We start from the raw sequence: 26,166 nt of genomic DNA, 5'->3' as shown, positions 1-26,166 counted from the left end.
ACGGATCATTCAAGATTAGACTTTTAGACAATAGAGAAACAGGCCCCTCGGCCCACTGAGTCCACATCGACCAGCGATCACCCCTGCACCAGCATTATCCTACACATTCGGGACAATTTACAATTTTTACCAAAGCCACTTAACCTACAAACCTGTACGTCTATGCAGTGTTGGAGGAAACCGGAGCACCCGGAGAAAACCCTCGTGCTCCCAAGGAGAATGTACAAACTCCATATAGATAGCGCCCATAATCAGGATTGAACCTGGGACTCTGGCGCTGCTCCACCATGTGCCCAGATCAGCGAGATGAAGATTAGATGAGTGAAAATGTGGGAGGAGATGGGATCAGAAGAAAGCAGATGGGAAGAAAGATTTGCCGTAGCATTTGCATTCGGAAGCTGTGGAAGGTGCCATTCTTCACATTCAAAAGGAAGAAAAAAGTAATTTGTTAAAGTGTCGAAGGACGAGATAGAATTTCTGAGTAGGGAGCTTTAAGAGATTGAGTTAGTGGCACTAAAGAGACAGGTTAAGAGTTTGCATGTGCTAACACATAGAATTAAGTATAATAGAAATATTGCAAAGGCCATGGATGCTGTTCATCTGAAGCTCTCAAGAATGAAATGAATTAATTTGTATTAGCTAGAGTTGAAGGACAGACTAACCAGGATCTTAATGAATGAGAAAACAGTTTGGGGGGCTATAAGAAGGCAGAGAACACAGTCTTCCAAATATTCCATTTAGTGGAGTCACAAAGCCCAGAATGAACTTTGATTGAGGACATAGCATCAACTAATTAAGTGCAAAAGCACGTTACTATTCTCATTTGGAAGTACCCTGAATAACTGTGGCTGACAAGCCAATTCAACAGCACAGCAAAACCTAATATCAGTCACGCCAGCGGACGGAAATAATTATAGCTAATAGATGTTAAAATTAGCCATTATTTCAACAATGCTGCATTTTTCAAATCTGCTTTCCACGGGCTTAGATATTCTTTGAAATCAGCTCCTAGTTGTTCGATTCAGAACCTTTCTCTCAGGGTGGAAATATCAAAGACCAGGGGCATAGCTTCAAGGCGAGAAGGGCAAAACCTAAAGGAGATAAGTAGGGCAAGTTTCTTTTTCACACGGAGGGTTGATGGGTGTCTGGAAAACAGTGCCACGGGCAGTTGTGGAGACAGACGGCATGGTGGCGCAGCGGTGGAGTTGCTGCCTTACAGCGCAAGCAACCCGGGTTTGACCTTCATTACAGGTGCTGTCTGAACGGAATATGTACATTCTCCCAGTGTCCATGTAGGTTTTCGCCGGGTGCTCCGGTTTCCTCCCACACTCCAAAATCGTACAGGTTTGTAGGTTAATTGGCTTGAGGAAAGATTGCAAATTGCCCCTAGTGTGTAGAATAGTATTAGTGCACAGGGATTGCTGGTCGACGCAGTCTTGGTGGGACGCAGGGCCTGTTTCCACGCTGTATCACTAAACTAAACAATATGATAGGGGAATTTGAGAGGCTTTTGGATAGGCACATGGTTATGCAGGGAATGGAGGCATATGAGCAGCTGGGTGAGAGACGTTTATCGTGGTGTAATGTTCTGCACAGACATTGTGGCCCAAAAGGCCGGTTCCTGTGCTGTACAGTTCCGAGTTCTGTTCAGTTTAGAGATACAGTGCAGAAACAGGCCCTTCAGCCCACCAAGTCCACACTGACCAGCAATCCGTGCACATTAACGCTCCTACACACACTAGGGACAATTTACACTTATACCGAGCCAATTAACCTACAAAGCTGTAAGTCTTTGGAGTGTGGGAGGAAACCGAAGATCTCAGAGAAAACCCACGCAGTCACGGGGAGAACCTACAAACTCCGTACAGTCAGCACCCGTAGTCGGGATCGAACCTGGGTCTCTGGCGCTGCAAGCGCTGTAAGGCAGCAACTCTACCGCTGCGCTACCGTGCCGCCCTTCTGTGTTCCACGTTCTATTCAGTGACAGCAACAGAACCTTTGGTTTGTTTGAGCACCTCTGTGACATTTCAGAAATATCTCACAAAAAGAGATGGTGATATTGCTTCACTGTTGTTTAGTCCAGACCCTGGAAGCCCAAACTCAATATCAAAGAGTGTATATCTTCAACAGAAGAAATGCATCAGTTCAAACTGATGGCTTATCATTCAAAAAGGGCTATAATATACAAGTCTCATCAGCGATGCCACATTTCAACTAACTTAAAAAAGAAATCACTTGCGAGAACACATGCTGACTAGTGTGAATCATTTTGACCTTTAAAGTTTTGCAAAATTATCAGTATGTTCAGAGAATATTTAAATGGGTCTTTGAGTGAATTTCTACACTCAGTTTGAAGGGCACTGGTGAGAGGAAATGGAGCCGATTGTATTTCCGGCGTCCAGTCTCAGCATCAAGCACTCCCAGTGCAGTTGCATCAGTGGTTGCATACTCTGCCAGAACAATGTGTTTAACCCCAATCTTGATTGACCAGCATTTGCTTTCTTATCACCCATAAATAAGATTGCACCACCATATACTGAAGTCCCACATCGGTCAGTGTGGGCAAGTTGGACCGAAGGGCCTGTTTCCACGGTGTATGACTCTATGACTTTATTGACAACACCCACTTGACTGGGCGAATACTTTCCAAAATGTTCGCAGCCAACTGTTCTCGTTCACTCAGAGTAGGTTCTAATAGTAAAAGGCAGAGCAATGGTCCACAGCTCACGGAGAACTCTGAGGAAGCCATAATCAAAGGAACCGTTTTGTACATTGAATTGGGAGATTTTTACCTTCATTAAAAGGGATCTGTGAGTATTGAAGATCGATACAAAATGGTGGAGTAACTCAGCGGGTCAGGCAGCATCTCTGGAGAGAAGGAATAGGCGATGTTTTGGGTCAGAACATCTTTACAGACTCCTATGGGTATTGATTCTGAATTCCTCTCAGCAAAGTAAAATGGTGCAGTAGACATATATGTGTACAATCTCAGGAGAGAAGGAATGGGCGACGTTTCTTACACTATATGTGTACAACATACGTAACCTAAAATGAATAGGGCACCAATGTAATATTCTTTTGTATTCAATAACTTATAGATCTGTTACATATGAAAGAAAATCGTGGCCCAGAAATTTGCCAGATTGGTGCCAAAAATGCAGCAATGCATAGATTAAAATTGCGTTAACCAATTTTGCATACATTTTGGGGAAGTTTAATGCAAAGTATTGATGTCTTACAGCTGCTTTATTGTAAGAATTTCACACAACTTTGTGTTGTTTTTCTGATGTCTAGCTTTATTGAATAATGTAAATAACAGCGTTAATTCCAAAATTCATTTTGATACACCAATGAAAATGCTGGCTTTTAATAATGCGGTACTCTCAAAATAAACTTTAAAAGGTGAGAGGGGTGGCACAGTGACGCAGCAGTAGCATTGCTGCCTCACAGCGCCAGAGACCAGGGTTCGATTCTGACTATGGGCGCTGTCTGAATGGAGTTTGCACATTCTCCCTGCCGGTTTTCCCCGGCTGCTCCGGTTTCTTCTCACACTCGAAAGACGTACAGGTTTGTAGGTTAATTGCTTCGGTAAAGATTGGAAATTGTCTCTAATGTGTAGTAAAGTGCATCGCTGGCCGGCGTGGACTCAGTGGGTCGAAGGGACTGTTTCCACGCTGTATCTCTAAACTAAAGGTGAGATATTTCCCTCTAATGAACAGTGGATCATTGAAGAGAATCTGTTTGCAGCCACCAGCCTGCCCCAACCCCCGCAGTTAAATTCCACAGAATCCCCTTTAACATTCAGTGGGCGGATATATCAGAAAAAAAATCTGCAAGGGAAGTAGTTAAAAAAATTGATATTTGACGCAAGAGTTGTCAGCAAAAATCCTCGTCCACCCAGGCTTCACAGACAGGCACCCTCTGATCAGTATCTCCTGCAGATACAATTGTGTAGGGTATTCCTTTACAACATCATCCTCATTCACATCTAGAACCTGTGAATGCCCCAGCTCGCAACCAAGCACAAGTGCCTGCACGCCTCTCACTGCCAAAGCTGAGTCACCCTCATTATCCAGAAAGCTTTCCTCAGGATCCTTGCAGGCTGTCACCATGGATAGGTGACATTTTATCATTGCAGAAAACCTTAACCATCAAAATGGGGAACGTCCAAATTTGATCGATGCATTGTTGCATTCTTCTCTGCTCTGCAGGGCTCCAAACGCAAACTTCATAAAGGGCATTATTGTAGTGTGGTATAAGCACCAGACAATATCTAGTGTCTGCCTAGCTTTTATTTTATATTATATGACGGGTTTGCAAAGCTTAACAATTACAATGGGAATAAATGCTTGTTTCTGCTGTCATTGACTTGCTCTTTTGTTGCTCAATAGATTGCTTGCCAGATAAATGCAGAATGAAAATCTGCTGTAGTATTTTATTTCCTGCCAAAATAGTTAAAGCAATGTACACAAAATTCATTCTTTGTTCTTCTGCATATACTTAAACATCTGGTCAAGTGAAGGACACTAAATAAATTGAGGCCATGACAATGACATTTCAATGGCAATGACATTACAGTTTTAAGGTGGGGGGGGGGGGGGGGGGGGGTTAGATTTAACAGGAATCTGAGGGGTAACTTTTTCACACAAAGGGTGGTGGGTATATGGAACGAGCTGCCCTCAGAGGTAGTTGAGACAGGGACTATTGCAACTTAATATGCAATTCGACAGGTACATGGATAGGACAGGTTTTGAGGGATATAGGGCAAATGCAGGCAGGTGGGACTAGTGTAGATGAAGCATGTTGGTCGGAGTGGACAAGATGGGCCGAAAGGCCTGTTTCCTCACTTTTGTACTCTTATAATGCTAAAAAGATTTAAGATAACTTTGAGATATAAAACAAAACATGTACAAGAAAAAAGTGTAGCGTGCATGATCTTGAGAGTTTCATTACTTCCATGCCTTGTGATGGAATAGTTCAAAAATATAACACCATCTTCCACTATCAGTTTAGACCATCTGTGTTTCTAATATTCAAAAATTATAACTGCAAGTGATGAACAACAAAAACTATAGCGAAAGGAAAAAATGCCTAAATGGGCAATTAGAACCAACCTTTGAAATATTTTAGGTAGGGGAGTAAAAACAGTTGAGAAAGCAAAAGAGTCAAAGAAGCAAAATGAGAAAAGTAAATAATGAAATCAAAAACATTAAGAGTTTACAGACCCTTAGTGGGTACCCACAAAATGCAACCCAGGTCAATATATGGAGGAAACTGGAGTTACTTGTTTAATTTTATCAACTGAATTTGAGATGAACCAAATTTCTCATTCCATACTAGGATAATGCTAGCACAAGGGTATCTTTAATTCCTTTCTCCTCTCTCTCTCTCTCTCTCTCTAAAATGTGCACACGCACGTATACAGTTCGTTATGTACCGTGATTCAACTGAGTTTCATGGAAGATATTTAAAATGCATCTATTTCACACATACTTAAAATGATTAACAAGCAGATTGTAGATACATTTAAATAATGGATTTGTTTTGTTGATACAGAACAGGAGGCGTCAGGTGAGAGTCTGGGAAGAGATTAAAAAGCATCGCAGATGAGGTAACTAGCCAGAAATAAATACTCTGCAGTAAATGTACCTGATAGCCACTATATTTGAAAAAAAATCACCAGATTGGTTGATTCGGCATGGAAACAGGGCCCTTGACCCACCAAGTCTATGCCAATGTGTAGGAAAGAACTGCAGATGTTGGTTTACACTGAAGATAGACACAAAAAGCTGGAGTAACTCAGTGGATCAGGCAGCATCTCTGGAAGAAAGGAATAGATGACGCGTCGGGTCGAAATTTTTCTTCAGACAGAGATTCTGGGGGGAGGGAAACTAGAAGTATGAAAAGGTTCAGGACAAACCAGAGCCGGGGCAGATGACCAAGGAAAAGTGGAGCCCACAATGGTCCATTGTTGGGGTGGAAGGGATATATAGATGCGAACAGTGGAACTGGCAGGACGACTAGGGTGGGGGCGAAACAGAGAGCGAGGGAATGCACGGGTTACTTGGAATTAGAGAAATCAACTTTCCTACCGCTGGGATGCAAGCTGTCCAAACGAAATATCAGGTACAGTTTGAAGATGCAAATTGGAGGAATAGCACCACAGAAACCTTTCTTTGCTTTGATCAAATTAATGTAAATATTCCAGAGCCAGCAGGAGATAATGCTCAAATAATGCATATGTACTGCATTGTACCACATGGTGATAGGATGCAGGTTCACACACCACAATCCTCCACACTGACCTCAGCTATCCTGTTGCAGACAGTCACTGGAATAAATTCACTGGCATACAGTAAGCATCACACTTAAAAATAAAGGAACCATAATAATCAGACTTCCACAAGTGTTGGAGAATAATGAGCAGAAAGTTGAACAGCAGGCAAACACATTCATTGAGATTGGGCATTTGGATTTTAGAAACAAAATATTTCAGCTTTCAGAAATTCAAACTCATTTCTGCTTTTATATAGATAGAAACAGGAACTATTTCTCATATTCATTTTTGAAGTGAGGGGCAGCCTTTCTTTCTCTCATATATCTACCTCCACATCCCTAGTGGGTGAATCAATTGTGGGGCCTTGAACCAAACAAAAAGATGGCAAGTGCTAGAGTAACACAGGCAACATCACTGGAGAATATGGACAGGTAATGTTTCTTCAGGCTTGCCATTGATTAGGAACGGAGTGGAGCTGAGCATCAACTAAATTGTTTGCCATTAAGTTTCAATATGAAATGTAATGAGTTACAAAATGTAACGTGAATAAACATGGATATGCAGTGGGATTTATCATAGATGAAGGCTATGTCAGTCATTACTTCCTTATGAACATAGAGGCAGACAGCATGTAAACAGGCCCTTCCACCCAACTCATCCATGCTGACCAAGGTGCCCCATCCAAGCTAGTCCCATATGCCTGTGTTTGGCCCATTTTGCTCTAAACCTTTCCTGTCCATGTACCCATCATATTTGAGAAAATTGAACATTTTTAAAACATATTTAAAACTAAAAGAGGAATATCCAATTTGGAGCAGCAATTAGCACTGGCCAATAACCACCAAAGACAAGCCTGACACACAGTGCTTTTAAAATAAGCTTCAAGACATTTGAGGAGCTCCAGTTCCATGGTGACAGCAAGTACACTATCTACAAGGAATTCATACCTTCGTTATATCTTTAGAAATGAAGTCACCTATGCAGTATTAAATGCAATCTTTTCAGGATTTAAATTTTCATGATTACATATCATTCCCCACCTCCCTAACACCATGCCTACGCACTGTATTTCTGCACCCTAAGATCGCTGCACCAACACAACCTCGCTGGTACATCCCTTGTCAATACATCTCCGAATACACCACATCAACCCGAGTGGCAGCACTGTGTCATTCTGTCCTTCGTTTTGCATTCTGCTGAACTCTCTACTCCCCATATGCCACCCGACAATAATGTGCAATGCTTTCTTTGGCACAAATATTATCTCCACTTATAGTATCTCTGTAAATGGATGGGGTCTGTTTTGGGTCAGGACCCTTCTCAGTTCACAACAATTATTCCATTGAGATCACACCTTCCCTAGCCAACAACCCCTGAGTTCATCTTTTGCCAGCCCTGGTCTTTCCTCGTCTCCAATTCTTCCCCCCCCCCCCCCCCCCCCCACCTGAAATCTTCAGTCTGAAGAAGGGTTCTGACCCAAAAAATCACATATCCTTTTTCTCCAGAGATGCTGCCGGACCCACTGAGTTACTCCAGCACTTTTTGTCTATCAATTGCATTAACCAGCATCTACAGTTGTTTGTTTCTATATCCTATCTCCACTTACAGTATCTCTTTACCTTTATTTGAAGAAGTATATTGCGCAAGTGATATTGCGCAAGTGATATACCAAATTTGATCTGGTGCAAGAAATTAAAGGAGAGATGTGCATCAAAGTGTGCTGCTGAGTGCCATTCATTGCAAGACTTACCCTGGTGAGCTGCTCTAAGAGCCGTTGGTTCTGTTCAGATAATTCCCGCAAAGCTATTACTTTCTCTTTGTTTGCCTCACGTAACTGGACCTGATGCCTCTCCAGCTCATCTTGAAGTTGTTTCAGGTCGCTCTCCAGTTCAGCCACCCGACCCTCCCACTCTCCTTCACGGTTCTCGAATCTTCTCCGCAATTCATGCTTTTCCTGTTCCAGATGCTGACGAGAGACAGAAAAACATGTCACCTTTGAGCTTCTTTTTAAAAAGTAGAGAACAAGAATTTATGGAGATAGGAACTTCGAAACATGAACTGTACTTTCCCGTGATTTACTCTAGAACCGTATATCCAAAATGTAAAAAACAAACTGCAGATGCTGGTTTATACCAAAGATAGACACAAAGTGCAGGAGTAACTCAGCGGGTCAGGCAGCATCTCTAGAGCAAAAGGATGGGGAACGTTTCAGGTCGGGACCCTTTCTTCAGACTGAAGTCATATCGAATCTGAAGAAGGCTCCCAACCTGAAACATCACCCATTCTTTTTCTCCAGAGATGCTGCCTGACCCGCGGAGTTACTCCAGCACTTTGTGTTTATCTTTGGTATGAACCTTATATCTAACTTGCTTAGAAAGATGCCTTATTAAGAAGTTAAAAAAAATGTATACAGGGTTATGAACATCAGACTTTACAGCAATAAAGAAGATTAACAAAAAATAATTGTTGAGCTTTTTCTTTAGTGCAATTTCATTATTTAATGATCAGTTATCAAATAAATGTATCATGTCTTGTTCATGTGTTCGTTACTTTGAATAGTCATATTAAAATCTTGATATATCTTTTTAAATCAGTTTCTAAATTATGGCTGATTCTGTTGCATGCTATTGGTTTGGTTTGGTTTACTATTATTGCCAAGTGTACCGAGGTACAGTGAAAAGCTTTTATTTGCATGCTGTCCAATTTTATCAGATAATGCCATACACAAGTAAAATCAAGCCAAACACAAATACAACAAGTACCGCAAAGAGAAAAAATACCAGTGTGCAGAATAGTTTTATGGCATTGCAACTTTACAGTTACAAATAACAAGTCCAGTGTTCGCAATGAAGGCAAGTTGGTAGAATGAAACTACCCCCCAACGTATGGGAGGACTATTCAGTAGACTAATAACAGAGGGGTAAAGCAGTTTCTGAGTCTGATGGTACGTGCTTGTATCTTCAAGGGAATTACCAAAAAGGTCCTTATGTTGGGGTAGTTCAGCGGGCCAGGCAGCATCCCTGGAGGACATGGATCAGTGAAGTTTCAGGTTGGTAGACACAAAATGCTGGAGTAACTCAGCACGACAGGCAGCATCTCTGGAGAGGAATGGGTGATGTTTCGGGTCGAGACACTTGGGACCCTTCTTCAGGCTGATTATGGTGGGGGGTGGGAGAAGGGGTGGGGAAGAAAGCTAGAGGCAGGAAAAGAGCTGAGCAAGTGATAGGTAGGTGCAGGTGAGAGGGGGTTTTGATGGGCAGATGGTTGGATTAAGGCCAGAGATTAAAACACAAAAAGTGTCAGATAGGATAGAAGAAGGAGAAATTGTGAAGCCAGAGCAAGGAATATAGGTGGAAGAGGATGGGGGAGGGGAGAAATGGGTGCAAATCCAGGTGGGGCACGGGGAAAAGAGGGGGGCAGGAAGGAGGGGAAAAAGGGAAGTTGTTTGTGGGTTGGTTTCCTATAATTGGAGCATTCATAGAAGCCCCTGGACGGAAAGGTCAGGATGGGAATGGGAAGGGGGGGTTATTCCCGCACGTACCTTTTCATCCTGGGCCTCCTCATTTGCCAGAATGAGGCCGCACTAACAATCTTACAATCTAATAGCACGAGCATTGAATACTCCAATTTTAAGCAACTAACCTACAAACACCCCTCCTTTTTTTTCCTTCAGCCCTCTCTTCCCTATGCCCCACCTGGATTCACACCTATCTCTCCCCTTAACCCTTGGCCCCTTAACCCCCTGCACCACCACCTCCTTCCACCTATATTCCTTCCTCAGACTTCTGCTTAATAACCATCAGCACAGGAGCACCCCAAGGCTGTGTGCTCTGCCCCCTGCTCCACTCACTCTCAGCACGAACAGTTTAAACTCCATCTTCAGATTCGCCAATGACGACCACCATTGTTATACGAATTACGGATGATGACGAGTCAAGAGTACAGGAGGGAGATCGATCAACTGACCGAATGGTTGCCAAAACAACAAACTTGCTCTCAACATCAGTAAAACCAAGGAACCGATTGTTGACTTTGGAAGGGGAAGGCCGAGGATTCACAAAACCTATCTTCGTGGACCAGACTGTGGTGAAGAGTGACAAAAACTTCAAATTCCTGGGCATGCATATCTCAGAAGATCTGTCCTGGACCCAGCACATTGATGCAATCATTTTTGGCTTTGCACTAGTATTGTTAGTTTTTGTAATATAATAAACTTATTTTTGTTGTTGGTTATCATGTTTACAGAGTCTTCTGTTTACATATCTGTTGTGCTGCAGCAAGTAAGAATTTAATTGTTCCACTTCAGGACATATAACAATAAAACACTCTTGACTCTTGGAAGCAGAGGCCTTTTCTTCCAGTGTGCTTTTTTGGAAGTAGCTTCAATGTGGCTGGTCCAGTGCAGATTGTTGTTAATACTTACACCTTGAAGCTACAAAGCACTGTACACATAGCCAGTCCATTTGGACTAAGAACGATCTTCCCGCACTTCAGTTCTGTAGGTTTCAAGGTGGCTAATGAAGCCAATGTGGGAACCACAGACCTTTGCTCAGAGGACAAGAGCTGCTGCCAGGGTCAGAGTGGGTATTTATTGAAATTATGAGCTCTTTCCTTCACTTACGCAGGATTTCTGAGTGCATGTGTGATTGCTATTTCAGTAACAATTCAAAAAGTTAGCCACTAAATGCTGGAGTAACTCAGCAGGCCAAGCATCATCTCTGGAGAAAAGGAATAGGTACAGGTGACGTTTCAGGTCGAATCCCATTTTCAGACTGTGAGTAAGAGGAGAAGGAAACTAGAGGTATGAAAAGGTACAAAGAACAAATGAATGGAAAGGTATGAAAAGAAAAAATCAAAGCCGCCTGACCCGCTGAGTTACTCCAGCATTTTATGACTATCTTTGGTGTAAACCAGCATCTGCAGTTCTTTCCCACACATTCAGTAACAACTAGGATGGTAAAGCATTTCAGTTACACAGTACAGGTGAAGAAAGGAACACACTGCCAAGTTTAAATAAAAAATTCTCCATAAACTTATTCAAGGATGTTTTTTGTTCAAGGATGGGGAAAGCAGATTGTGTAGGCAGTTTCAAAGAAAGGGGCTATCACTAAAGGGAGGGACAAAAATGCACAGAAGATTTAAGAATTGTACAAAATTGGGCAAAATGACAGAAATAAGATCTATAGGAAGAACAGGGGAACTGGCAGGAAGAAGTGGCTTTTGTAATTCAGGATGAATTTATTTCAATGGTTAAAAATGGTGACATGAGGTGCGTAGGCAGTAGAGGTGGTATAGGTTGAATCAAGAAACATAAAGACATTAAACACTGAGTGAGAGTCATGTTTAGGCCTGTTGGTGGCAGCTGTAAACTAACAGAATGCATAAATAGAGATTACATGGAAATGTTGCAAAAACAGGGTAATTTTAATGGAAATTACTACTGTGTTCAGTGCCAGTTTCAGCAACAATTTCAATTTCTATTTTAGAAACAAGCGGAGGCGGGTCACATTGGATTTAACAACGTGCAACAAGTCCGCACTCCATAATTAATTAACTAATAAAGAAATAGGAATAAAGAATGACAAATCTCTAGGAAAAATCTCAGGGTTATGCATTTGACACAAAAATGTAAAAGTTGGAAACCAAGGAATTATAGACTTGTTAGCCGAATACCTCGCGCGAGATATCACTAACTATTGAAAACTAAGCAGAGCTCTTTGAAGAGGTCACTAAATTGGCAAGTGTGAATGTTATTTCTTGGACATGCAAAGCGTTATGCAAAAACTGTTAATTAAAATTAAGGCTCTTGGGATCAAGGTCCAATTGTTAGGTGATTAGTTGTGTATCACCTCACTTAGAGAGCAGGATCAATGTACGGTTCTTAAATTGGTAGGACAAAACAAGTAGGGTCTCACAGGTATCTGTGTTAGGAAATCAATTCAAAATATTATGCATAAACACCTAGCAAACAGGATATTATAAAAAGCCACATATTCTAAAATTACCAAGGATCCAGAAACATGGCATTGCAAATATAGGTCACAGTAAAATTACAAACAAATATTCAAAGGTTAATCAATCGGAGAAATCAATGCTGTAATTTGAGCAAATAAATAGATAGAACAGAATACTTTTTTAATAATGAGAAGCAAACATCTATGCAGGCCCAGAGATCGCAAAACAACAGACTGGTGGAGAAGATAGTCCAAAAGCCAAATGGTAAGGATGCCTTTATCTCTAAAGGTCTCATGGGAAAGAAGTTGAGCTACACAAATCAAAATGTTGGTCAGACCGCTTTGGAAGCACCAAGAGTAGTTCTGGACACTACGTCTTAGGAAGGCAACAAAGATTGATGACAGACTCTACATGGTTTAAATTATGAGAATGGGTCTTTTAATGGGCCTTCTCAACCCTCTCTGCTCCAAGGAAAGCAACCCCAGCCCATCTAGTCTTGCCCCAGAATCTTAAATGTTCCATCCCAGTGACGTTCCTTAGCATCCTTTCTAGGGAAAGGGTGTTGATCAGAATTGTTCACAATATTCCAACAGGGGCTGAAGACATGTTTTATGTAGTTGCACTATTACCTTCTTGCTCTTTTTTTCTCAGCCCCAGCAAATAAAGGCAAGCACTTGGCATGCTTTATTAATCATCTCATCTCTGTCCTTAGGTCCCTCTGCTCCTCAGATCCTATTATTCATTGCCTATTTCATAGCTATTTTTAAAATAAAGTCAACCAGATTTCTTCACCTCACATTTTTTGCAATTTGAATTCTCTGCCAGACCATTGCTCTGCACATCTCACTAACTCATCAATATCATCATGTAGCTGAAGGCTGCCCTCCTCACTATCAACAATACCAGCAATTTTGTGTGTTAACTTATTCATCATAACTCTTGACATATATATCCAGATAGTTAATGTATCTAATAAACCACAAATGGCATCGTGGCGCAGCAATAGTGTTGCTGCCTTACAGTGTCAGAGACCCGCCTACGATCCTGACTACAGGTACTATCTGTACGGAGTTTGTATGTTCTACCTGTGACTGAGTGGGTTTTCTCCATGTGCTCCGGTTTCCTCCCACACTCCAAAGACATACAGGTTTGTAGGTTATTTGGCTTTGGTAAAAATTGTAAAATTGGCCCTAGTGTGTAGCATAGTGCTTGGTGGGCGAAGGACCTGTTTCTGCGCTATATAGATTAGTTTAGAGATACAGCGTGGAAACAGGCCCTTCGGGTCCGCGCCGACCAACGATCCCCACACACTGACGCTATTCTACACAAACTAGGGCCAATTTACAATTATTCCAAGCCAATTAACCTACAAACCTGTACGTCTTTGGAGTGTGGGAGGAAACCAGAGATGCCGGAGAAAACCGGAAGAACCTACAGATTCCGTACAGACAAGCACCCGTAATCAGGATCGATCCCGGGTCTCTGGCACTGCAAGGTAGCAACTCTACTACTGCGCCACCGTGCCGCCCTGTATCTCTAAACTAAACTAAAGGTTCTCAGCACTGATCACTGCAGCACCATCCTTGCAAAACGCATCCCTTCTCCCACTACTATCATCCAGCTCCAATCTTTGCAGAATAACTATTTAATTTCCTGGCAACCTGAGCTCATTTCTTCATCCACCAAGTCTTTCCAATCCCCAATAGATTCATCACCAAATGCAAAACATGGAAACTCTCGGCAGCAATGGCCATGACACTGATGAAATTCCATGCCTCACTGCAATACCATCCCCTGCGTGCATTTGCGTGCACTAGAATTTCTAGTCCACTAAATTTCAGGAGTGTTTCAGAATAGTTTTCTATTACAAACCAGAAGCAGCAGTCTGCAGCTGATTTTGGAACGAGCCAGAATTAGATCATGCCATAATGAAAATCAATACTCGATGAATCTCTCATAACCTAATTTAAACATAAGCTTCAAATTATTTCTAACTGTTAAGGTATAAGACATAGTATAATAATTAAGGATTTCAAGCAACACATAATAAACAGTAGCATGAAGTCACAATATATTGATGAATATATTGATTAATTTTCTTGCCCAAGAAAGATGGCCATTACAGAAAATAATCAAACAAGACGTGTAGGCAGTGCATGCAAAGTGCTCTTGCAATATGGCAACCACAATGCTGTAAAAATAAATTATCCCACTTTCCCTTCCAAAAATCCATCAATCCATTTATTTCTGCCATACATTCCCAATTCTAATTTTTAGCAGAATGAGAAATATCTTCAGCCATGATGGAGCTACAAAATGAACCATTTCATCTGATCAAGTTTATTCCCCTTTCAAAAATTCTTATTATGATCCATTTTTGGGGATTCTCAGGCAGCCAAGGAATAAGGGCAAGTAATTCTCACCATGAAATCACATCTTTAGACTTTTAGACTTTAGCGATACAATGTGGAAACCTTCAATGTCAAAGAGTTTGCCTCACATGTTCCAATTAAATCTTTGCCCTTTCACTTTAAACCTAGGCTGCCTAGATCTTGATTGCCCTACTCCAGAAAAGGATTATGTTCACTCACCCTATCTCTCAGCGTCCTGCATTACAAGGAATAAAGTCCTAACCTCCCCATAGCTCATGCTCTTGTATTCTGGCAACATTCTTCTCTCCTCTCTTTCCAGATGAATGGCATCTTTCCTTTTACATGGTCACCAACACTGAACACAACACTCCAGTTGCAACCTCACCAATGCTTTGTGCAATTGTAACATAATGTCCCAACTTCAATACTCATTTTCCTGACTGATGAAGGCCAGCGTGCCAAAAGCATTCTTCACCACTCCATCTACTTGCAACAATGGATTAAACAAAAAACAAATATCGGCAATACAAGGCTCTGAGCAGATCACGGAACCATTCAGAACCATCTTATACCTAACGTATAGCAAAAGCAATGAGATTGCTTATTATGTTAGTCGCTGCTGAACCATTCAAGCTACTGTTCATTCAGAAGAATATCATTCTCAAGATGTAGCCCAAACTATATTCTTTTTGGTAATGAAACTGCTACTTGCTGTGTGGTCTAAGGAGTTTTGTTGCTTTTTCATCTAGCTCAAGATTTATACACTTGCCTTGCAGTAGCTTTATATTTCTTTGTTAATGTTGGAGAATTTTCTCTCTGATCCCTGTCACCATGAGGTATCGCTCACACAAATCTCCATGAAGTATTGCTTTGTAATTGAATGCCAGTTTACTTTACTGACAATAAAAGGGAGGTAGATACAAAATGCTGGAGTAACTCAGCGGGTCATGGAAGCAACTCTGGAGAGAAGGAATGGGTGACGTTTTGGGTCGAGACCCTTCTTCATACTGATGTCAGAAGAGGGGACGGAACAAAGATAGGATGTAGTAGGAGACAGGAAGACTAGTGGGAGAACTGGGAAGGGGGAGGAGAAAGAGAGGGATAGAGGAACTATCTGAAGTTAGAGAAGTCAATGTTCATACCGCTGGGGTGAAAACTGCCAAAGCTAAATACGAGGTGCTGTTCCTCCAATTTGTGCTGGGCCTCACTATGACAATGGAGGAGGCCCAGGACAGAAAGGTCAGATTGGGAATGGGAGATGGAGTTGAAGTGCTGAGCCACCCGATCAGGTTGGTTAAGGTGACTGAGCGGAGGTGTTTGAGCGAAACGATTGCCGAGCCTGCTCCTGATCTCGCAGATGTAGAAAAGTTGACATCTGGAACAGCGGATACAATAGATGAGGTTGGAGGAGGTGCAGATGAACCTCTGCGTCACCTGGAATGACCATTTGGGTCCTTGGATGGAGTCGAGGGGGGAGGTAAAGGGACAGGTGTTGCATCTCCTGCGGTTGCAGGGGAAAGTACCTGGGGAGGGGGTGGTTTGGGTGGGAAGGGACGAGTGGACAAGGGAGTCATGGAGGGAACGGTCTTTGCGGAAAGCAGAAAGGGATGGAGATGGGAAGATGTGGCCCGTAGTGGAATCCCGTTGGAGGTGGCGGAAATGTTGGAGGATAATTTGTTGTATACGACGGCTGATGGAGTGGAAGGTGAGGACAAAGGGGACTCTATCCTTGTTACGAATGGGGAGAGGGGGAGCAAGAGCGGAGCTGCGGGATATAGAGGAGACCCTCGTGAGAGCCCCATCTATAATGGAAGAGGGGAACCTAAAGAATGAGGACATCTCTGATGCCCTAGTATAAAACACCTCATCCTGGGTGCAGATGCGGCGTAGGCGGAGGAATTGGGAGTAGGGGGTAGTTTTTACAGGAAACAGGGTGGGAAGAAGTATAGTCAAGATAGGTATGGGAGTCAGTAGGTTTGTAGTAGATGTCGGTCACTAGTTTGTCTCCTGTGATGGAGATGGTGAGATCCAGGAACGGTAGGGAGATGTCAGAGATGGTCCAATTATATTTAAGAGCAGGATGGAAATTAGTGATGACATTTATGAAGTCAGTGAGTTCTGCATGGGTACAAGAGGTAGCACCAATGCAGTCGTCAATGTAGTGGAGGTAGAGTTCGGGGATGGGGCCAGTGTACGCCTGGAACAGGGATTAAATGATGTACCCTACAAAGTGGCAGGCATAGCTGGGGCCCCCTACAAAGAGGCAGGCATAGCTGGGGTCCCCTACAAAGTGGCAGGCATAGCTGGGGCCCCCTACAAAGAGGCAATAAATGTCATCTAACACTGAATGTGAATTACAAATAACAAAAGTTATTTCAGAAATGTTAATTCAATGATTTGCAAACCAGATTTGTTTACCTTGCAATCTATGCTGTACAACAAGGTGAAGGGGAAAAGATTTAATAGGATTCTGAGGGGTAAGACCACGGATTTGACAATGCGGAATAACAAAGCTCAAAATAACAGAAGGAGCATGATTTAAATGAAACAAGGTGATTTAGTGTCGCCAAACAGGGTTTTGAAAGGCCAAAGATGGAAGGAAGACTGCAGCAAACAAGAGCTCCAGTCAAGATTTGTTTTCTAGGAAAAAATTTGAATAGATGAAAACAATGTCACCAGAGACTACTGAATAGATAAAGATGCTAATTTGTCTGCTATCATTGTGCCTGGAAAAGGACGAGGATGAAAAGCTATGGCCATTTAGAATTTAGGAGATACTAGAATAGAAAATCCAACAACCATAAGGGATTTAATAATAGATAGGAGAAACAAAACTGCCTAAACAAGCATAATCAGTCATGTTGTGATCAGTCTGAACATTTTCACCAATTGGTACAACACTCCTTGTATTTGTAGCATCATTGTTACCCTGATGTTTAATTCATTGCTTGTTTCCAGAAGTGGGTGGATGCTAAATGAGGGTCAAAGGAAAGGTTATTGTTTTAATCGAAGAAAAAGTATGTATCTTTCAAACATTTCATGGTTACACTAACCATAACAATGTGGAATATACAGCATTCAGCCAGTACATGGGAATGTAAATCATAGCCATTCTCACAGAATTGGTCTTAAACTCTTACACAGGGACATGGACCCTTGACTATCCACCCAATACAGATTGAAAATACGTGGGGCCACCAATCCAAACTATACTCACTTCAATATTTTACAGCTCTGCCAAAAGTTGGTACCGCCATTTAAAAAATATAACACTGAATTATCTTGCAACATTTTGTTATCAGGATTTGAAAGCTTTCTCCTATAGGAAAGAAACATTGATAACAACTAAACACGGGGTGGCGCCACCAGCAGTGGCTGCCTCGCCAACAGTCTGTCCTTTCTTATTTTTTGTTATTTTTAGTATTTGTTAAAAGTATGTTTTAGTGTTCCTTACTTTGTTTTATGTGGGGAGTGCGGGGTTGGGGTAAACTTTTTTTCAATCTCTTACCTCGATGATGATGCAATTTCTTTCCATATCGTATCTCCGTCTGCACTGCGGCCTAACATCGTGGAGTTGGCGGCCTTTCCTGGAGACCGACGGCGCTCCAAGCCGTGGGCGTCTGCGGGACTTTAACATCGCGGAGCTTGCGATCCCTTTGCCGGGGAATGAGCTACAACCGCAGGGCATGTGGACTTTAACACCGTGAAGCCCGCGGTCTCTGGTAAGAAGAGGCCGACTCAGGTGCTCCAAGCCGCGGAGAAAGTTTCAACCGCCCCGACGCGGGAATTTCAATCACCCCGGCGGAGGCTTCGATCGTTGGCTGCGGGGGCATTGATCGCCCCGACTGCAGATGGTTTGATTGCCCCGACCGCGGGAGAACAAAGAGGATGAAGATTGACCTTTATTGCCTTCTATCACAGTGAGGAATGTGGAACCCACTGTATTGGATGTTAATGTTAACTTTTATGTGGTTGTGTGTCTTGTTGCTTTTCACTTAGTATGGCTGTATGGTAACTCAAATTTCACTGTATCTTAATTGGTACATGTGACAATAAACTGACCTTGAAACCTTGACCTTGAAACATATTGTCTAATCTGGCCCAAAACAAAATTCAGAACAAAAATAATAGTTAATGCTCCTCAAAATTAATTTGTGACAAAGCAGCACTTGAAATAATTTAATCATTAGGTTATTTTTAGAACTCGATTTTCATTACAAGCTAATATAAGGGAGAGATGCCATTGAACTTAATCAGTCTTGGTTATCATGACTGAAATTGCTTTCAACCATGTAAAATAATCAGAGATGAAGACCACGGATTCTACAACAAAGGGCATTAACCTTATGATATCCCATCCCCAATGTTTTCCCCTTTTCTACTACAATTACATGGGATGGAATCAATTGAAGTATTTTGAATCATTTTAGTTTGTGTGATTTTCTAAAAGTGGAAACCAATTGTTAGATTACTAAATCCTCAGCAATTAATCAAATATATTAATCTTTGTTCATCCAATAAATTACTTAGCAATGCAATTGTTCTCCATTTCAAATTATTTCAGCGATCACCTTTTGAAAAGGCCTATTCGTGTTCTGAAATCAAGTGCAAGATATTTTTGTTGCGTGGAAAGTTTTCTTACATTGAAAGTGAACAAATATCCATTGTAAAGGAATTAAATCTTTTGCACATATGACAGAGTTTAAAATTTGACTGGTACTTGTATTCACCTTTATATGTGGAAACAATTGTCGAATTAAACAATTTTCATTTTTGTTCTTGAATTGGTACATAATGTACAGCTTGCATGCACTGGGAATGAATGGGGATTCTAAGTACAGTGCAATATAGTTTACCCGGAATGTTGTATCTGAAATCCCACTGATGATATGCAAGCAAAGGTTCTGAATTCCTGACTAGGATTTTGGATTCAAAATCAATTATGACAGTAAAAACTGGAGGTTCTAAACTATTAAGACCTTTAAGACAGGCACGCATAAAAAGAATAAATAGGCTTATTCTTCAATTTTCTACTCTCCAGTGGTAGCATTTACAGTTCTGAGTAAATAATTGTCCAGTTTCCCACTATTCCAGAAAATGAAACTCTTAAATCCAAGATAACATTCTACACAGAACTGAGTGTGTTTAGTTTAGAGATACAGCTCAGAAACAGGCCCTTTGGCCCACCGAGTCCGCACCTACCAGTGATCCCCGCACATTAACACTATCCATCACACACCAGGGACAGGTAGAATGTATAAACTCCGTACAGACAAGCACCTGTAGTCAGGATCGAACATGGCTCTCTGGCGCTGTCGGGCAGTAGCTCTACTGCTACGCCACTGTGCCCTAGAGTACTAGAATATTGGTGGTGTTGCCTTTTGCATAATACATTAGACTAGGTCCCATTATTCCTTTCAGGTGAGCATAAATGGTCGTACAGCCTTATAAAAAAACATAGGAGAGTTTCAGCTGCAAAGTTCAATTTTACCTTTGATATCACCTGCCTAATGACCCATCTAATCATGATCAATGGGGCTATGCTGTACAGAAACTGACCATTACATCTGCTTAATAACTATGACTACATCTCAACACAACCATGTGAAAGATGTCATTACAGAACATGTTTTTACCTACTTATTGCGGTAGCGCAGCGGTAGAGTTGCTGCTTTACAGCGAATGCAGCGCCGGAGACTCAGGTTCGATCCTGACTACGGGTGCTGCACTGTAAGGAGTTTGTACGTTCTCCCCGTGACCTGCGTGGGTTTTCTCCGAGATCTTCGGTTTCCTCCCACACTCCAAAGACGTACAGGTATGTAGGTTAATTGGTTGGGTAAAATGTAAAAATTGTCCCTAGTGGGTGTAGGATAGTGTTAATGTGCGGGGATCGCTGGGCGGCACGGACTTGGAGGGCCGAAAAGGCCTGTTTCCGGCTGTATATATATGATATGATATAAGTGGATTTAGAGCACATTCAATTCACCTTATCTGTCACTAAAAATAAATACATATTTCTTTTGCCATCCAATCAGCTATGAATTCTGTATCATCTGCAGATTCTTCTTCAAGTTGCACACCATTGTGACTTGAAAATATATTGCTGCTCTTTCTTCATTGCTTGGTCCAAATCCTGGAACTCCCTACCTGACAGCATCATGATAGCAGTCTGCCATCACTTTCTCAAGAGCAAATAGGAAATGGCAATAAATGCTGGCCTAGGTCCCGAAAGAGAATTGAAATTGAACTGATGGCAATGATTGCAGGCCACATCAACTCTGAACTGGTTTGAGTTTTAGATATATCAGGGATGTGATAACACATCAGGGAGGGAGAATCTGAAGACTTTGCTCCATATGGCGATCGAACCTTTTACAATAAGTATTGCAGAGCACCGGTCAATCAAGGGGAACAAGTGGTTATGAATGACAAATAAGGCCAGAATGTGGATGCAGAAACCCAACCCTTGCATTTATTCCATAGAACTTGCAGGAGGGAGGGGCAAACTATGTTGCTCGATCAAACTAGGTTCCTTCATTGGAAGGAAATAAGTGTTACCTTATTATTTAAGAAAGGCAGGGAGAAAACAGTAGTGGGGAAAATATTAACAATTTTTCTTTGAGGAAATGGTAATAGTGCACTTAAGAAAAATAATAGGATTGGGCAGAATTTACATAGATTTATGATAGTTAAATCACATTTGACAAACTTGTTAGAATTTGTTGATAAGCATTAAGGGTGATCAGCCATGTTGCTCATTTGGTAAGGTGCCAGAGAAGGGATTATAAAACAAAATTAAAGTGCATGGGATTGAGGGTAATATTCTCTTTTGCATTAAGGATTAGTTAATAGACAGAAAACAGTGACTAGGAATAAACAGGTAATTTTCAGGTTGGGAGGCTGTGCCTCATCGTGGTATACCAGCTATTCAATCTAAATCAATGATCTGGCTGACTGTCTTAAGAATAACATATCCAATTTTTCTAATGTTATTAAGATGGGGAGCTGCTTGGGTTGTCAGGAGGAGGATAAGGAGAGGCTTCAGGAGATATAAGCAAGTGAAGTGAACGGCCAAGGTCATGCAGATGGAATGTAATATGGCAAAATGTGAGGGCACATTTGATGTAACAATAGAAAAACAGAGTATTTTGATGATAAGACGTTGAAAGGAGTGTGTGCTCAGAGACACTTGGATGCCCCTGTACGTGCATCACTGAATGTTAACATGCATGGACTGCAAGCAATTAGGAAGACAATTGGTATGTTAGCCTTTATTGTAAGAATAATGAATTTGCAAGAGTAAGGACATCTTTCAGCATTTACAAAAGGCATCTGGTAAGACAGCAGCTGGAATATTGTGTACAGGTCTAGTCTCGCTGCCTAATAACAGACACGAAGACAAAAGAGATTGCAGAGGCTGGAATCCGGAACAAGAAACAGACGCTTGAAGAACTCAGCAGATCAATTAGCATCTGTGGAGCACCTAAAGATGTAGATCGATACTGCAAGTCTACAATCTGCATCAGGACTGGAGATGTGCAGGAGTGTGCAAAGGATATACTTGTGTTAAGCAGATACAGGGTTAGTGAAAGAGAGTGCTTACGTAAAAGATCAGCCGTGATTGTATTGAATAGTGACATATGCACGAGTGCCTAAATGGCCTACTTCTGCTATTTTTTAATGACCTCCAAAGAGTGGTCACAATAAATGTATCCTCAAAAGTCATATTCCACAAACTGGTCGAAGTCACTGTTTGACCTTCATATTAGACCTTCTTGTACTTCAACTCATCTTTCCATGCACCAGCAATTGCAAGCCTTACATCCAAATCTCACTGGTTGCACAAACTGCTAGTAATTCACCAATGACAACCAAATCAACCAGACGACAGTGACGAACTTGTGCAAGATATCTGCTCCTCAACAATGTATCTTACTGAGATTCTGACAGAAGAATGTTCCATAAAGACTTTCGGCATTTATGACCTTCTACAAGGAGCCCTTCTCCTCCTCCCCTCATTGCCAGAGGATGGCACAATGACGCAGCTGGTACAGGGTCAGTGCCAAAGACGTCACGGTCATGACCTTGGCTGCTCTGTGTGATTTTGCACATTCTCCCTGTGACTGCGTGGTTTTCCTCCGCGTGCTCCGTTCCTCCCACATCCTAAAGACGTGCTGGTTTGTCGGTTAATGGGCCTCTGTAAATTGCCCCCAGTGTGTGAGGAGTGGATGAGAAAGCGGGATAACATAGAACCAGTGTGAATGGGTGATGCTTGGTTGGCATGGAGTCGGTGAGCTGAAGGGCTTGTTTCCATGCTGTATCTCTAAACTAAAAACCACCGAGCCCATGTTCAGAGTCGTACAATACAGGGTCATAGAGCCTTAGGCTCAGTGTGTCTGCATTATCTATCAAGCACCCAATGTTTACTAATCTCATTTTATTCCGTCCACTAACCATCAACTCCTCCCAGATTTTACTACTTACTCACAGACGAGGGTCAATTTACAGTATCAATTAACCTGCACATCTTTAGGATGCGTTACAGCATGTCAGGGCATGTGATGTTAATGGAAAAGGCTTATCCAGAGGAACCACACAGGGTCACAAGGAGAATGTACAAACTCTACACAGACATCAAACTTTAGAACTCCTCCCCCTGTGTCGTGGGGTAGACTGAGACTGACCCCCCACCCCCCCAATCTTTGCACATCCCCCAAACCTTTCCACTCACCACTTTAATTTCATGTTATGTGTATTTTGTGTTTTTATGACTGTTGGCAGATCAATTTCCCTCCTGGGATAAACAAAGTTCTATCATATCGTTTTGTAAAATTGGGAATCAACTTTGAAGCTGGCTTTTGTCCCCAAACTAACCAGTTTCTCTCTTGGAATTGAATTGAATAAATTTTATTTTTCATTATTCTGACTACAGGCTTAGCAGATTTTAGTTTTTGCCTGTAGGTTGGAATAAGGTGAACTAAACAATGATCAGAGAGTCCCAGAACCGCACGGGGAACAGAGCGATATGCATTCCTGATTGTAGTATAACAATGACAGAGTGTTCACTCCCCTCTGGTGGGGCAGGTAATGCGATGTCTGTATTTTGGAAGCTCTCAGCTGAGGTTAGCCTTGTTAAAATCCCCCAAAACACTGACCATGGAGTCTGGGAAGTCACTCTCTCCTCTCATTACCTGGTCAGCGAGTTGCGTTTGCGCCTCATGTACGCAGGCTTGGGGGGGGGGGGGGGGGGGGAGGGGTGTACAAACTCCAGCGAGAATAAAGGAGGTAACTTCCCTCGGAGAATAAAGGGGTTTCCAATTTATAAAATATCATCTCTGAACATCATTACAATCTCTTCAATTCTTCCCTTAGAATCGCTTTTCAACACACGATCATTCCCACCCCCAACTCTTATTTATTTTTACTTTCCTTCAATACACTAAAAACATTATTGAAGAAAAACGAAACCATTGTTTTAATCCCCATTTAAGAATTCTTTAGTTACATATCACTACCCCACTGTGCTGTATATAAATAGTCTACATAATGGCATAGGAAGTAAGTTTGTTGGGGTTTCAGCACGAAACCAATTTTCAAAGATTAAGTGGCGCCCTTTCCATGTAGAGAGCCAATGATGAAATGGACTGGAACTTCATATAGATTTCACGCATCTCGAACAGCCTAGTCATTGTCACCAAGCAGACATTAACTGTTTCAGAGCACATATCGCCCGTCTAGTAAAAGCGCCCAACAGTAAGAGCTAATGCTACATATCCAGATCAGCGCTATAGTATCGGTAGTCTAAACACGTCCACAAAAAAAACGCGAGTTCCAGCCTATGAAAGCCCTTGCAACAATCGAGTTTTCCAAATCAAGCCAAACCGAGGATTGATCCTTGTACATCGAGGTGAAAAAGAGTGGACTACTCTTTTGTAAAATATCTTGAATGTTACACCATAATTGTCGTTAGATCAGATGAGACAATATAGTTTGCACGTCTCCTCAGTGGCATTTCCTAAAAACGAGTAGGAAACGTTAAAGCGCACAGAGGAGCGGATTTCCAAATAGCACCCATTTCTGACGTTCTTGAATTAGGTTCCGGGCAAATCTACTGACGTCAGATCACCAGGACCAGGACGTCAGAGTGGAGAGGGGGCGAGTCTGCTCCAATGTTAATGGAAGTGGACTCGATAATTACAGTAGAATGGGATGCAATGATGTGGGGAACTGTGAGGTGGGATGCAATGGCATGGCTCGGGTTACAAATAGGAAGGAAGGCAAGTTGGCTACCTATGTTTAACGAGCCCAACCCAAATTGGGCAGATACCAACATGATGGGAAACAGGGTCAGAAATAATTGTATAGGATAGGATAGAGGAGATGAGGTGAAATGGTTCTCTCCCATTCGCTACGTTACCTTACCTCCAGCTTGTCAGTGAGCTCTCTCTGCATTATCTCGTACTGATTGCTAAGCTCCTGGTTCTTCTCCAGTAAGGCTTTGCCGAGCTTGGCCGCCAGAATTAGATCATTATCCTTTTGCCGAAGCTGAGAAAGCAGGTCCTCGATGCCGGGGTTTCCGGCTGCCTCTTCCTCGGTGTAAGCCTCCGGGCGGTTGGTCCCTAACGCGGGGAAGTGTTCGTCGAAGAGGTGGTTGGCGTTTGCAGCACCGTGCGCCGGGGGTGCTAGGCGCGGAGGAAGGGACGGTAGTCTAGCCAGGCTGTCGGGCTGATGGCGCTCGGCCTGCTCCACGCCAAACGAGTGTGGCTCGTCACCCTGCTGAAACTCCTGCAGCCAGAGAGCGGCCATAGCTCCACTTGCGCTGGGCAGCCTCGTACCTAACGTGTTCGGCACCGACCCCGGCTCAGCACACGGACCGCACCGAGTCCCATCGACTTGTCCCCCGCGCCCTGGCCGGGATGGGGATGGGGTGACCCGGCCCCCTTGCACGCTGCTCTCGGTGTCTGGTCGTGTCCGACTGCACGAAGCGACCGGTGGCGATCTCTCGTGTGATTGCGGCGGTGGGCAGCCGCTGTCCCGGGACTACGGTGCTGTTGACCGCCTTGCTGATCGCTCTCCTTCTGCAGCCCCGCTCCGCCGGGGACGATGAGCCCATTCTTTACAAGGATACAGCGGGACACATGATGCTGCGGATCGCAAGCAGAGCTCAAACTGATCCCCAAATGCGCGTCCACACCCCTCTGACGGAATCTGACACCTGCACAATGCACGGCGCTCATTGGTACAAAGCCAATGTCCCCATCCTTAGCAGACAGACCAAGAAGAGCAGTGGGAGGTTGTTAATAGAATCGAGCAGGATATAAAATAGAATGAGAGATACATGCAGGAAGGATAGAAAATAAGTGGAGAGCCTGAGGGTATAAATAAATAAATAGAATACTTGGAGAGATTTAAAAAAATGGAAGGTGGCGATAACGACGGGGAGAAAGTCTTAATAAAAAAAACTCATGTAAGACAAACTGGAGTTTGAGATGAATACAGGAAATGTGCAAGTATAGAGACATAAATACAGGGAAAGACGGTGAGAATTTGACTGAGCTAAAT

At 42.5% G+C, this 26,166-nt stretch overlaps 1 protein-coding gene across 1 annotated transcript in view; it reads right to left on the bottom strand.

The window, feature by feature from the left end:
* bicdl1 (BICD family like cargo adaptor 1) overlaps positions 1-25,772 on the bottom strand; it is a 58,308-nt gene extending 32,536 nt beyond the window's left edge. The window contains exons 1-2 of the mRNA XM_078421376.1: positions 25,027-25,772; positions 8,028-8,243 (exon numbers count right to left, since the gene is read on the bottom strand). Coding sequence (XP_078277502.1) covers positions 8,028-8,243; positions 25,027-25,410 — 600 coding nt within the window. The 5' untranslated portion in view covers positions 25,411-25,772. The remainder of the gene's footprint in view (positions 1-8,027; positions 8,244-25,026) is intronic.
* Positions 25,773-26,166: the final 394 nt, after the last annotated feature.

This window comes from Rhinoraja longicauda, chromosome 25 (assembly GCF_053455715.1).
Source record: "Rhinoraja longicauda isolate Sanriku21f chromosome 25, sRhiLon1.1, whole genome shotgun sequence".
NCBI lineage: Eukaryota > Metazoa > Chordata > Chondrichthyes > Rajiformes > Arhynchobatidae > Rhinoraja > Rhinoraja longicauda.
Note: the sequence above shows the minus strand (reverse complement) of the source record. Positions and strands in the feature narration are given on the sequence as shown.